The 14,442-nt window shown below is 42.0% G+C and overlaps 2 protein-coding genes across 2 annotated transcripts; one reads left to right on the top strand and one right to left on the bottom strand.

Moving 5' to 3' along the window:
* Positions 1-601: 601 nt before the first annotated feature.
* LOC306776860 (mitochondrial adenyl nucleotide antiporter SLC25A24-like) lies at positions 602-10,548 on the top strand. Its single transcript, XM_079267726.1, has 10 exons — positions 602-1,049; positions 2,131-2,257; positions 2,380-2,467; positions 4,401-4,512; positions 6,939-7,097; positions 7,555-7,707; positions 7,843-7,950; positions 8,347-8,514; positions 8,677-8,827; positions 9,549-10,548. The coding sequence occupies exons 1-10, from the start codon at positions 870-872 to the stop codon at positions 9,728-9,730; spliced, it is 1,428 nt and encodes a 475-aa protein (XP_079123852.1). The 5' UTR covers positions 602-869; the 3' UTR covers positions 9,731-10,548.
* Positions 10,549-11,396: 848 nt separating this feature from the next.
* On the bottom strand, positions 11,397-13,465 carry LOC306776061 (transmembrane protein 69-like; the record flags this gene model as incomplete). Its single annotated transcript, XM_079266646.1, has 3 exons — positions 13,383-13,465; positions 12,238-12,282; positions 11,397-12,128 (listed from the first exon to the last, which is right to left on the bottom strand). The coding sequence occupies exons 2-3, from the start codon at positions 12,280-12,282 to the stop codon at positions 11,397-11,399; spliced, it is 777 nt and encodes a 258-aa protein (XP_079122772.1). The 5' UTR covers positions 13,383-13,465.
* Between the last annotated feature and the right edge of the window lie 977 nt (positions 13,466-14,442).

A 14,442-nucleotide genomic window follows, 5' to 3' on the forward strand; every position in this document is an offset into this window, starting at 1 on the left:
AAGACCATCGATGCATACCGAGGTCTTTACAAACGTAAAGCTCATGAGGTCTGCAGCATATGCCAGGTGCAAAGTCTTCCTAAAGCAGCCGCGGAACAATCATCGTCTCCCCCTCCTCCTCTCCATATCAATCTCTCTGCCTCGTTCGTCTTCAAAGCAATGAAGCCTCAATTGAAAAAAGTTTGGGGGACATGTTTTGCCTGGATTCCTGCTGCCAGATTCCTGTGGGTATGACTCACTAAACTGAATCAGACCGCTGGAGCCCACGAAAGGCTATTCCGGGTAGACTACATGTATGCGTATATGAGTGCAATGCATGTATGTGTGTGTGTGTGTGTGTGTGTGTGTGCGTGTGTGTGTGTGTGTGTGTGCGTGTGTGTGTGTGTGTGAGAGGAGTGTTCCACCGCAAACCCACAAGAAAGGATAACTTTGGATAAATTGGAAAAAGCAGGAGGTAAAATCTTGCTCATGAATAACAGTGTAGGCTCTTCTCTGTAAATACAGTATGAAATACTATCCTCAGCCTGTGTTGTTCCTGCCGAAGGGTGTGTCTCTGTGTGTGCGCGCAGTAAAAGAGGAGGTCTTCGGGCGAACTAAACCAAGTGTCCCCACCCTTCTGCTCAACGCTGTCAACCTACCGCATCTGCAAACAGCCCTCTTTAAATCTACGTGAAGCCGAATGTACCGGATTCTTTACTGCGACTTCGTCTCCAAGCTGCACTGCGGAAACCTCTCTGAAATCCTGCTGCTCCAAACCAGAAGTGCCAGCCACAGGCATCGGGCTTGTGCGTGTGTCTGTGTTTCCGCAGCAATTTAATTGCCCGATTTGGTCTCTGTGTGCAGAGTGGTTTTTCGTTCTCACTTCAACAATGTATCAAGTCGCAAGGAAGCTGTTCTTTACGGACTGCCAGTGCGCCGAAGATGCGTCGACAGCGTACGCTGATCTGTTCGCCAAGCTGGACACCAACAACGATGGCAAAGTGGACGTGTCCGAGCTGAAGGCGGGCCTGGCTGCGATGGGCATCAAAACCGGGAAAGGAGCAGCTCAGGTAGGTAGAGCCACGGACACAGTAACCAGTCGCATACAGGCCGCATAGCACGAGAGGCTCGCGTTGTCTGCTGGATGTAGTGCTGCATTCCTGAAGGAACTGGCCAGGCTGAACATTTGCAATAACTCTGCATTCACCCGGACTAACCCTAACAATAAAGTACAGGCCTCAGGGGAAGTGACTCAGTACGTTTACTCTCCCAGAGTAACGTTTTCATATACATGGTACTTTATTGTGTGTTCCACTTCAGGTCTGCAGCTAAAACATATTTTCTGTGTGGTTAATCTTTTGATTATGCTTTCGTTTTTTTTTTATAAGGGATTAAATCAAATATTAGATGACGTTTTTATAATCTGATTTCAATTTAAATACACATGTTGAACTTCCCACAAGAGAGTTTCAGAACACCTCAATTTGAGTCTCATTTCCCTCAGGATTTTCTCACGTTTTCCCCCCTGATAGTAAAAAAATAAATCGTATCTGGTTTCTCCACACAAAATAACAGCAGTCTAAGGCTGGCACAGAGCAGATGAAGAAGAGATGGTGCACCAGAATGTCTGAAACTGTCTCAATTCAAACCGTATAGGTGCAGGTGAGCTTTTATTGTGGGCTGCGACTTGATTCTTATTTTTCTTTCCATTGATTCATTTCCATGTAGATATCATTGCACCCACGTGGCTCCTGACTCTTGAGACCGTTCAATAGCACCACCGAGGTCCAGGTTTCAGTTTATCCTCCGAGGAACTGATCCTGAATCAGCACATTGTTGTGTGCACCTTCAGAAGTGTAAATTCTCTCTTGATCTTAGATGATCCCTCTGCAAACAAGAACAGTCTTTATTGAAATAGCACATTCCAAATGAGTACAATGTGATCAAATTCAGATGTAACTGAATGTAATCAAAGCAGGAAATATATAAACAGTCGGCCACAAACTGGCAGAATCAAGCACCGCTGTATGAAAAATGGCAGAATTTACCAAAACCTCTCCCACCACTCAGTGAGGGGGTCAGACAGCCAACAGACTATCATACGCTATGATGTGAATAAACTGGATTTCTAATGTTCTGTGTTTTCTTTAGAAAATCATTTCCTCTGGAGACCAAGACAAAGATGACGGGCTCGACTTCAACGAGTTCTCCAAGTACCTAAAGGAACACGAGAAGAAGTTACGACTTACTTTCAAGAGCTTGGACAAAAACAATGATGGTATGCCGTAATTACCTTACCGAGGCAACATTTTAAGTTCATGAATGCTGAAGATTTACTTTAAGACTTTAAGAGTCAAAGTAAATGCTGGGGATTGTACTGTGTATTGATATTTTCAACAGGTCGTGTGGACTTTATGGAGATAAAGCAGTCACTTGCCGATCTGGGAATGGACATCAGCAAAGAGGAGGCGCAGAAGATCCTTCATAGGTATGTCTGCTTATGTTGTAGCTGTTAACAATATAGGAAGGCCTCTCTGCAGTACTTGGTGTGCTGTAAAGAGTTAGGTGAGCGTTAAAAGTCTTGTTCCTGGATCCAAGCATAACCCTCATGAACCTTTAAGTGAAAGAAAGATGTTAAAGGAGGGGACCAGTGTGAGGGACTGATAAGCAGATCAGCCTGAGACATGGCCTGGTGCTGACGGAGCCACATGATAAAGAGCTGGCGAGACGTCTGACTGTGTTGGAGAACGAATCCCAACATTTAGAGAGTTTTTCTCTAAAGTTTGGAGAAAGGGCAAGCTCTAAATGTAGCAGCGGCAGCTAGTAGAGGCACTTCCTGCCACTGTTTGGGAGCGGTGCCGCGGCAGTTAAGCCTTTATTTTTCATTATTTGTCAATATGTGACAATACATTAAGGTCCTTGACGGTATGACTTGTTGGTAGTTGTAATTGGTTTCGTAAAAAAATGCGGAATTGTAATAGTATGGCTACTCGTTTTATTTAAGCTAAGCTAATGTAGGCTAATGTCAGTTGGTACTTGTTGCCCATGGCAACGATACACACTTTTCACTCCCTGGAAGAAGCATTTCCATCATGTGATGTTTGCATTCATTTGTAAGGTTTCCTTGATTATTCCTGATGTTCTTTGTCAATATTTTTAGCAAGGCATCCATACAGTACAATGTTATTCAACATTCGATCGTCAAATGTATATGTTAGGACAAGAAGTTCAAAGTTAATGGCAAGAAGCCACCATGTTGTGTCTTACAGGCAAAGCTCTGGGATCTACAGTGTCGGCCTATGTGTCTAATATGTGTCATCAGTCTTCACGAAAACAACAAAACAGACATTAAATGGAATGTGGTCACGTTTTAAGGGAGCAAAGCGTGAACATTTTTGAGAAAATACTATTTTACCACCAAGGAAGGAGCCTGTTTGACATGAACACATGACACTGAATTGGATCCTGTTCAACACGTCTTTGCTGTTCTTTGCTCTGCTCGTCGGACCAGGTAGACGCAGTGAGCTCTACTGCATGTTCTGTCTTTGCATAGTCAAAGTGAGAAGCAGAAGATTACAGGAGCACGCATAATAGAGAGACCTAGAAAGAGAAGTGAAGCAGGTTGTGCATAACTGTGAATCAGATCTGTTTAAAAGCCACAGAGAGTAATTGATGAGTGTGTCAGCCAGCCGCACTGACATGGAGGAAGGAAATGAATTGTAAGATGCACATTCAGAGCAGACGAGGACAGAGATTGACTGTAACGGAGACCACACGGGAGACACTTGGTTTCCTTATTTTTGTGAATTAGTTTCAACATGTACTAAAAATAAGCTCATAAATATTTCAGTTCCTCCATTTTTGTTTGCTGACTTATTTAGAAATTCACCTAATGTAGGCTAAACGTTTGTTACTGATATATTAATTTGGCGGCGGTTTGAATGATGTAACTTGTGATCTTGTGATCACCACCACTATCCGTTGCCATTAGTCAGCTCTCGCTCGCTCTCGCTCTCGCTCTCTCTCATTGAAAATTGCAGAATTTGTCTTGGTGCGTTGCAGTTTAAGTCGCTGACCGTGTAATCACAAAGATCCTGGTTGAAGGCCTTTGTTTAATGTCATCCCACACCTCTCTCTCTATCAGTTGCTTGCAGCTCTGTTCTAATGAAAAAGGCCAAACTAATTTCGAAAAAAATACGATATCTGTAAGTTTAGGTCAGTAAAACATACACTTTTCCTAAAATTCGACAATTTATTGTCCAACCCTAGTTGGCGGTTTCTCCCTCCAACACTGAAATACAAAAAACATAAGTCACTCTTGCACATATAAGCCAATACGTGGGCCCAGTTACTTGGGTCTTAATTGGACCGTTTATTATTATTACGGTATTATTATTTATCCTCTGTCTTTGCTTGTACAGTATCGATGTGGACGGCACCATGACTTTAGACTGGAATGAATGGAGGCAGCATTTCCTGTTCAACCCAGCCACCAACCTGCAGGAGATTGTCCGCTACTGGAAGCACTCTACGGTAAGGGGGGGGGGGGGGGGGGGGGGGTTACCACTTACAACCATAGATGGTTGTCATGTCGTGGACCAAACTTTAAAGCTTTAAAATATCTTAAGCTTATTGTTAATGTCTCTTTTGGGGTTTGAATGAAAGGACCTGGTGAATATGTTAAAGGTATTTGTTTTGGATGCGCTCACAAAGACAAATAAAGCACTCATTAGAAATTCAAGAGAAGAGACTTAGAGTTAACCTTCTTCATGTTTTTTGACTGTCCCAAACGTCGCGAACCATTGTGCTTTAAGGGAAAGGTGTTTGATTTGGATGAGAACTTTGGCAACAGATCAGTACCTCACCGTCAACAGGTTGGACTCGTTAACTCAGAGAAGAGGTGAGAAAAGGAGGGAGAGAGGAGGAGAAAGAAGATTGACTCAACCTGGTCATGATTACCTTTGCTTGGAACAAGAGGTTGTCTAGAAGTGGCACCAAAACAATATTTCTCAAGTCAATTTATTTATCACACCAAGTGAGATCCTCCTGGTCCCGCTTTAGAAATTTAGTCAAAATTGTTTATGAACATAAATATCAAACGCAATGTATCACCCCAAAACAAATCCTATTCAAACCCTAGTGTTTTAACTGAGACTTCACATGTAGACAGTTGGCTTCATATACTTTACTATGGTTGCATGCCAGAGACACTCCAGTCAATGGCTGATCTCTGACGTTGGCTGCCTCCATTCACTGGTAAGGTCAAATAAACCTGTGGCTGCTAAACTGAGCCGGACATGAGCTAATTTCAGGTGGATTAGTTTGTCAGTGGGAAGTGGACAGGTCACTGATGGAGGACGTGCATTTAGAGTTCAGGACAGGAGAGCTTCACACCATCTCCAGGATTCACGTGGATGGTTACTGGCCACTCTGGATTCGGTGTTTCTCCACTCGTGCTGTGGATTGGTTCTGCCGACCCTCGACGTCTCACTGGCCATTTTATGTTCAGGATCCTGATCTGTCTGGGAAGTAAGAGTTTAGGAGGGAGCTCGTACAACACTGGGACTGTATTGCACTGGATCGGCGGCGTGATCAAAGGCTTGAGATGGCCATTGCTCTGCTGCACCCTCAGCAGCAGCAGCAGCAGCAGCAGCAGCAGCAGCAACAGGGCAACTGGTTTTTCATCGATGACGGGGGGGATCTATGAGGTGGACATGGTGGGTTTGGCTTTTTAGCTTCACAGTCCAGGTTGTTGTGTAAACTTGGTTTTATACATCTGCGTGGTCGGTTTTGTCAGTCGGCCCATACATTTCAAGAAATTGCAGAAATGATGTGTTTATGGTAATTAAGAAATAGTCTTGCCATTATTCACGTTGTCCACTAGAGAGCGCTGTCTTTTTTTCCACTGTAAAACGTCGCATTCACTACATATCCTTGACACAATTCTATATTGACAAAATGTAAGGGCTGTCTTTACTTATATTATGTTATATCCTTCCTCAGCCCTTTAGCTTATATAGCGTATATTGTTTCATTTTTAAGTGAGCTATTCTGATTCAACATGTAATGTTCAGTTTTTGTTGAGACTGGGAGACGAAGGTGTTCAGGAGCAGTTGCATTGAATTCAACTATATTTTAAGGTGATCATTAATATTTTGTCCCTCTGTTAAGTCGCCACATCTCGATTCTACATAACGTAAGTTTCAAAAAGCTTGTGTTCCTTGCTGTAATATTCTGCACTGTTTTAGTACATTGTACATATGTTGGTTTGCACTGCGTCTATAGGAAGACAGACTTCACTCCATTTGCAGTCTCAGCTCAAGAGTAAAGTGATGTCGACGCTGCCTCAACATTTCAAATTACAGAAAGTTCTGTAGCACCAGTAGTCTGGAGTCTGAGCACAAGACAATATGTTACTCTAAATGAATCATCAATGCAAGCCTTCACATCACATTACGATTTGTCCACAGCTTTCTTTTATCTAACTGAACTCTGTGTAAATGAGATCGCAGTAGGAAGGGAGCCAGAACTACATTTAATTTCATATTGTCGTATGAAACAACCGGTTTGTGCCGTGCGGTAATTGATCTCACAGCATGAAGGTGTAGTGATGTAAGACTGTGGATAAGGACATTCTGTTTGTCCTGCAAGGCAATTAAGTTGAGGGCAGCGAGGCTGCTAATCGCTCAGTTACGAAGCTTTCTAATTCACTTAAAATGTATATAAAATGCAGACTTCCATGGGCTTGAAATGATATTTGAAACGATACAAAGCTCTAGTGAAAGTCACACAGGTCTATTTTGGTTCTGCAGTAAGTCAGCATCTATCAGTGCGAGAGTCAGCAGGGCCCTGAGAAGAAGAATTTCAGCTCCGTGTTGATGTTTAGAAACTAGACACCATTCACGCAGTATTTGAAACATGTCTCTGACTGAGATTTGTATATATTGTGTTGCGTGTAGGTGCTGGACATGGGGGACAGCCTCTCCATCCCAGATGAGTTCACAGAGGAGGAGAAGACAACGGGCATGTGGTGGAAGCAGCTGTCAGCGGGGGCCATGGCCGGCGCCGTGTCCCGTACAGGAACTGCCCCGCTGGACCGGATGAAGGTGTTCATGCAGGTGTGTGAAACGCTTAAAACAATGTTTTATTAGTTGTCTGTCATATGTTCTTAATAAATCACATTTTTAATGATATATATTTTATTATATGTATGTAATAATGTTTTTTATTTACAGTGGTCATGCAAGTTACTCAAAGGCAACGTTCAGACCAATGAAAAACATGGTGTAGTTAAAGCAGGGTGCAAAGTTAACACTGGTCGTATAGGTATAGTAATATGCTGTATCATGTGGCATCACAAAAGGATAATCTCACATATGATCATACATACTACAGAATTACAATAGAATGTGGAGACGCTGTTACTGTAGATAATGTGGCAAAAGGGAAATATTTAAAGGGGGTTAACCTGTTTGTAATTGTATTTAATGGAGCTTAAATGCTGCCTTTAATACTTTATAAATGCACTTACTTTTGAAAGTAATGATTTACAATGCAGGGTTTTTTCACGCACAGGTGCATTCCTCCAAGAGCAACAAAATCAGCCTGGTTGGTGGTTTTAAGCAGATGGTAAAAGAAGGCGGCGCGGCGTCTCTGTGGCGAGGAAACGGTATCAACGTACTGAAGATTGCCCCCGAGACGGCCATTAAATTTATGGCCTATGAGCAGGTAGATGATTACAGTACACACTGTCATAATATTGGCCCCAAGATGCAATTTCAGCCGAAGTTTATTACGACTGAAACGGTCCTCAAGAGTCATTGAGTTGTGATGCAATGCTCCCTTATCGCTGTGTTTCATTAGTTTAAGAAGCTGCTGTCCAGTGAACCAGGGAAGGTCAAGATCCACGAGAGGTTCATGGCCGGATCGATGGCTGGAGCCTCTGCACAAACTGTCATCTACCCCATGGAGGTGAGCGGAGGTGGAGGCACGTACAGGTCTATCTGTGTTAACGGTTTGTTTGATAGCTGAGTGGCGTCAGGTTAGAGAACATGTATTTTCATATCGCTCTGATGACGAAGGTTGTCTGGTCTATATTAATTGTCATGTGAACATTATTTGTCACCTTAAATAAATCCTTCCTTATTTCAGACTAACAGTCTAAAATAAAGGGCAAAGTAAAAAAATGTGAGCGACTTTACGGAATGTCATGCAGGTTCCCTTTTCCCCTTGATTTTTAAAAATGATAACATACTCTATCAATAATGACACTTGCTTCTTATTGTGAATCTGCTGACTCCTACACAGCGTCAGTAGAAGTGTCGTCAGGTGAAGAACAGCTTCACTTAAACTCTTTGCCCCCTGCAGGTGATGAAAACCCGCCTGACCCTGGGGAAGACCGGACAGTACTCGGGAATGTTTGACTGTGCCAAGCAAATCCTGAGGAAGGAGGGACTGAAGGCGTTTTACAAGGGCTACGTTCCCAATCTTCTGGGCATCATCCCCTACGCTGGCATCGATCTGGCAGTGTACGAGGTACGTGGAAAATGTACATACAAAGCTCCACTTCCATATGCAACATCCTCTGTCATTGGAGGCAGTGAGGGATTTCCACTTGGTAGATGTCACGTTTTGAGATTCTGTGAAATACAACTTGTACTCCTTTCTCACACACAAACACTTCCTTGTCCTCACCAGAGCTTGAAGAACCTCTGGTTGTCCCGCTACGCTAAAGACACCGCTAACCCTGGCATTGTGGTGCTGCTTGGCTGTGGTAGTCTCTCCAGCACGTGTGGCCAGCTGGTCAGCTACCCTCTAGCTCTGATCCGCACCAGGATGCAGGCTCAAGGTACAGAGAACCGAAAACCATTTCAAATTCTGTCAACTTGTGATTTAGCGCATTGCTCCCATGATCTTATCGAGAAGGATTTACACTAAGTGTAGTGAATGAATCGAGAAATTACCACTGAAAGGCACTGCACTACCGTAGCTAAAGTAAAGACTGAGTTAACATTGCGTGAAATATAACGTCATTGTGTTGGTTTCCCTGCAGCTTTACTGTTTCGCAAGCAGCTTGTTTCAGCAAATAAAGATGCAAAAACACACTGTGCACGTATACCTGCCCAGCACCAAACAACACTCAAACTAAATTAGCAAAGATTTGATGAGCATTGCGAGGCATTTGGCGGCCAAAGAGCCTGATATTTCCTTCAGGAGTTAGTGGAGACTAAAAGCAGGGCTAGAAGGAAGGTCAAAATTAGACTTATGTTCAGCTTAGCTTGTTTCTGCTGCCCCCAAGTGGCCAGAAATGACAAGTTATTGCAAGTTATATCCAAAGGTTCATAAAGATTTTCCTTCCCACCGTTTTTTGGGACAGCAGTGTGGGGACGGATTCATAATGGGTTCAAAGATGGCTCACAAACTTTGAGAGATTGACTGTGATTAATAAATGGAAATAAACCTTTGGCATTCACTGGGTGGGTATTCGAGGTCGAATACATACTTGTACATTCAATGAAAGCACTGACATCATTATCTGACACTGGTATGTCTCGCTCTTTGTTTCTCAGCGTCTCTCGAGGGCTCAGAGCAGCTGCCCATGAATCTGATGGTGAAGAAGATTCTGCAAAAGGAAGGCTTCTTTGGACTTTACCGCGGCATCCTGCCCAATTTCATGAAGGTCATACCGGCTGTCAGCATCAGCTACGTGGTGTATGAGAACATGAGGGATAGATTTGGTATCCAGAAGTAGGCAGCGGAGTCTTCTGTGTCCGTGATGAGCAGGGTTTCTTTTTATTGTTTCACTTCAATATTCACTGACTAACATATTAGGGAAACTGTCATGTAAAGAGCTTGTTTACCTGTCGGTCACCAAAGACTCAAAGCACTGCAGATGGAGTCGTTGCAGGACTTTGAGTAAACTCTTGAGCCATTATCTAAGGATAGTTTTGAAAAGTCTTCAGTGTTCACAAAGGGCTTGTAATGATTTGTAAGACTTTGTGTACATTGTGTTGCACCCACAGTTCTAAGTGCACTATCAGTCTTGGGGCCCAGTTTGGATCGACCGACTTTCAGTTTAATCAACCAAAGAAGTAGATATTAAGAATCTGAAAAACCAAAACACACTTGGGAGAGGTTCATTTTGATTTCAAAACATTCAGTTTTGTGTCGTTTAATTGTTGATTGGGGTCAAAATGGTTATTTTAAGTGTGGGTCCTGTTATGTCACATGTTCCTCTAAGTTCCATACAGAAAACACTTGTTTTGCTTTCTTTATATCTAAAATCGACATCTTCCATTCACTCACAAACACTCGTCAGCTTTGTTTACGGTCTCCCAAAATATTGAGTGATATTGTGCGAGTGGGGAGCGGTTTCACCAAGAAATCTGAGGACACTTTTAAAGTGCAATACTTTGGTGGTTGACGTTCTGGTATGTTTGAGACAGGTGTGTCCATTTGTTCAAGTCTGGTGAATGGGACTCGTGCCTTATCTATGGACTTCACCCTCTATTTGCCTTTCTATCCAATACTTGGTTCATCAGATGCTGGTGTTTACAGTAATAAAGACATTTGAATACAAAAGTGAGACGTTTTCAGCTTACAGTGATTGAAATGTAATGTTTGCATTTGACTGAATACCTTTGATGTCCGTCATGAATGTTTGGTCCAACATATTGAGGCAAGTAATGAATCGGTTGTGATCTCAAAACCTGTTAAATCTGAAAACTTGTACTGCAAACCCAGATGTATTCTGAACGGAGTACCAGAGTTCACTGGAGCCTTGTGTGTTGTGTAATGTGATGGTGTGCATGTGACCCGAGGCTTTAAGCACATATTACTCCACTTTACTTCCCGACTTCATCCATCTGATCCCGGCCGTGTAAAAGGACAACGTGGCTCCGCTAATTTGTAGCATGAAACTAAAAAGGACTGACTGAAAGAAAATTGCTCTTCACCTGCTCAGTTCCTGTTTAATAATTTGATACATACTTTTTAATAATTATTTTGATTTCTGAATAATCACCAATGTAAGTTCAAAGCACTTATGTTGATGAGAAATGCATTTATTTGATATTCATTGAGCAAGAACTTCCTCATTTTCAGTCTATTTTCTAGGTCTTCTAAAGTGCGGCATTCATAATTCTGTCGGCAACTCGTGTTTGTGTCAAATAACTGACCAAAAAGAATTATCAGATTAATTTGAAAGATGGACAAACACCGAGGCTTCAAAGTGAGGCCCCGATGAGGAAACGTGCTGTACAGCCTCCTGAGAACCGGATTATGTTCTTGCTTCCTGTTCAGATTATGACCAGACAGACTTGTGATTGAGACAGATGAGAGGAAGAAAAGTCTAATACCAAGAAATAAGATCACCAACATAAAAACATTGTGGCTTTATCATTTTATATACATACTATTTAATCTGACAGCTTCTTTTCTGGGTATATACCATTAATTATGAGCGTACCAATGAGAGAGAAAAACGCCACGGCGGTCAGGATGAAGCGAAGGGCTTTGAACCAGCTGGGGTAAGTGGGCAGCAGAGACAGATCGTAATGCAGCGAGATTCCTAGTCCCATAATAACCATGGTGGCTGCGGGAACAATGTTGTCGCTCATCAGCATGGCCACCCAGGCTAACAGGGGGGGAACCACACTGTTGGCCAGGTTGATCCAGTCGGGTTTGGCTGGGCTGCTCTCAGGAAGAGCAAATCCCCAGCGAGCTCCACCCAGGAAGGAAACGATCGAGGCGGCGTAAGCTAACTGAGCGTAGGCCAACTCTGGAAAGTAGCTCTCCGTCACAGCCATGAGCAGCGTGGGGGCTATGAAGGGGATTAGTCCTGCAAACCCGAGGTACAGAGCCGGTTTGGGACTTTTCCACAAGTCCTTCATGTCGTAGCGCAACAGATGCAGCTCTCTGGGAGCTTCAAGCTGCGGTCGCTTCTTCAGCCTCACAGCAGAGGAGTGGAAATGTTGATTCCTCATTAAAAATGGAGCCGCACTCATCCGGTTCCTCTGGAAGACCTCGGCGCTCATGGAACTGAGGCGAGCAGGAGGTCCGACTCGTCCGTCGCCCCTTTCTGAGAACAGCAGCCTTGTGCTCAGGGCTGATGTCCAGCATCTCTGTGAAGGACCTGCCCAATGCCACGCCTACAGACAAGACATTCATATCAGCATATAAGATACATTTCAGTTTTTAAATGATAGAAATATAAGCAAAATAGCTTTTGAAGAAACAAAAGCACAAATAGTTTGTTACCTGCTTGGCTGAAAGGCTGCTTCGTAATACAACAGAGAACATCATCTGAAAACAAAAATAAAAATAAATAAAGAAAACACAAAAGATCTCAAGGCAAGGCAAGGCAAGTTTATTTGTATAGCACATTTCAACAACAAGGTAATTCAAAGTGCTTCACATAAAACCATTAAAAGCATCAAAACATAAGGCAAAAGAAAAGGAGATTTAAAAACAATTAAAGAAACAGTGTAAGAAATAAAATGCAGTAGTAAAATGCAGAAATTGATTAATATTTTAATTGAACGTGGTTCAATTAAAGGCAGCAGCAAACAGAAAGGTCTTCAATCTTGATTTAAATGAGCTGAGGGTCTCAGCAGACCTGCAGCTTTCTGGGACTTTGTTCCAGATATGTGGAGCAGAAAAACTGAACGCTGGTTCTCCATGTTTAGTTCTGACTCTGGGAACAGAAAGTAGACCTGACTGGAAAACATCAAAGCAGTTATTGACGGCCAAGAAGTTGGTCAGCTGTTGGAAAACCGCTTTTTCAATTATTTTACTTAAAAATGGGAGGTTTGATATTGGCCTATAATTTTTCATCGTTGCGGAGTCTAAACTAACCTTCTTTAGGAGTGGTTTAATAACTGCAGTTTTTAGGGCTTGTGGGAAGACACCTGAGAGAAGGGATGTGCTTACAATTTGTAAAAGATCAGTAGTCATGCAGTTTGAAATATTTTTGAAAGTGTCTCACTCAAAATTAAGAAGAAATTAGCTAATTAAATTACGAGTAATATATATATATATATATATATAAATAAATAAAAGTGTCAAAATTTGAATGTAATACAGTCTTTGTTTTTCTGTCAAAATCTAACACATGAAGCTGGAACAGGAACCAGTCAAACCAGTCTGTCATCACTGTGTTTACCTTCACTGCTTATGTTAAAGTACCGGTGGCAGCTAACTGCAACTACAGCTCAGACAGATACACAGAACAGATACAGCAATACATAAACAAATACAAATGTAACGACTGAACACAAGTGCTGCTTTATAAAGATAAACGACACGGTTAACGAGTTAACGGCTAACGTTACACCACTGAAGCATTCTTAGCACGTGGCTGACAATATGCACTCACAGCCCTGAAACACGGGCACTATATTTACCTTCGTCTCAGGATGAAAACATCATACTTCAAACGGTGTTTAGCAGTTCCCCGGGGTCACCCAACTAGTAGCGGAGAAACGGGCGAAACACGTCGGTACGCGGTTTATTTCTTCCGTGTTCGCAAAGAGGCGTCCTGAATCTATGGTTCCACGAGAATACAGTGAAGAAAAAAATAAATGAAAAACGTTACTTGTTTCCATGGACTGTTTCTACGAAAAATGGTGGCGAACTGGACACATTATTTCATCAATTAACATGCCCAATTAATCAGTCCAAATTGTTATAATTATTTTATTTTACCAAAATATGCAGCAAAAATCGCCAATTCACTCAATTTAAATGCAAGCAAATGATGTTTATAAAATTAATATTATATGGGATAGAAAGTAAAGCTTAACATAAAATACATTAAAAAACAACATCAATTCAATTCTGAGCGTGTGGTTTGAATACATGAAAAAAATGGTTCTGTCTTGATCCCTCTGTCTCCACCCTTCTGTCGCTTCCCAGCGAGGGAAAAGTAAGAAGCACTTTTTTCACCTTGTCATGTTTTCACAGTTGCAGTTTGTCTCTCTGGGCAATGCTTTCTGTCACACAAAAATACAAATAACACAGCTCTATTTGGACAGTGGACGGTGTAGTTCTGCAAGCACATCATTTATGTAGAATTATTTCACACATCATTTAGGCTGTTTCATTTTTGAAAGGAAAACTGTTACCTGTTATCGTTCAGCCTTCTTTGCATTACCAACTCTGTTGAGTCAGACATGACAGAGATAAAAACTTAATTGTACAGAAAAATGAAATACTTAGCTAGTGCTGTTCTTAAGAGAACTCAGATGTCTTGAACTACTGTTTGCCTCATTTACTTCCTACTCTGTTTAATATTTATTTTTCTAGCTATATGTCTCATTACTGAAATGATAACTTTACATGATTTGGGAGATCAAATGCACTATTGCAGTTCAAATATCACCGCTTTGTGTTATTCCTCTTTCAAGACTTTGCAGATTTGGAGATATTACTCAGAAACAGAAGACTTTGAGATTAAATAAATGG

The sequence above is a fragment of the Melanostigma gelatinosum genome (assembly GCF_949748355.1).
Source record: "Melanostigma gelatinosum genome assembly, chromosome: 4".
NCBI classification, from domain to species: domain Eukaryota; kingdom Metazoa; phylum Chordata; class Actinopteri; order Perciformes; family Zoarcidae; genus Melanostigma; species Melanostigma gelatinosum.

Coding starts and splice junctions, on each gene's coding strand:
- LOC306776860 (XM_079267726.1), top strand. CDS start 870: ATGTATCAAGTCGCAAGGAAGCTGTTCTTTACGGACTGCCAGTGCGCC. Junction 1,050..2,130: donor CCGGGAAAGGAGCAGCTCAG/GTAGGTAGAGCC, acceptor TGTTTTCTTTAG/AAAATCATTTCCTCTGGAGA. Junction 8,515..8,676: donor TCGATCTGGCAGTGTACGAG/GTACGTGGAAAA, acceptor TGTCCTCACCAG/AGCTTGAAGAACCTCTGGTT.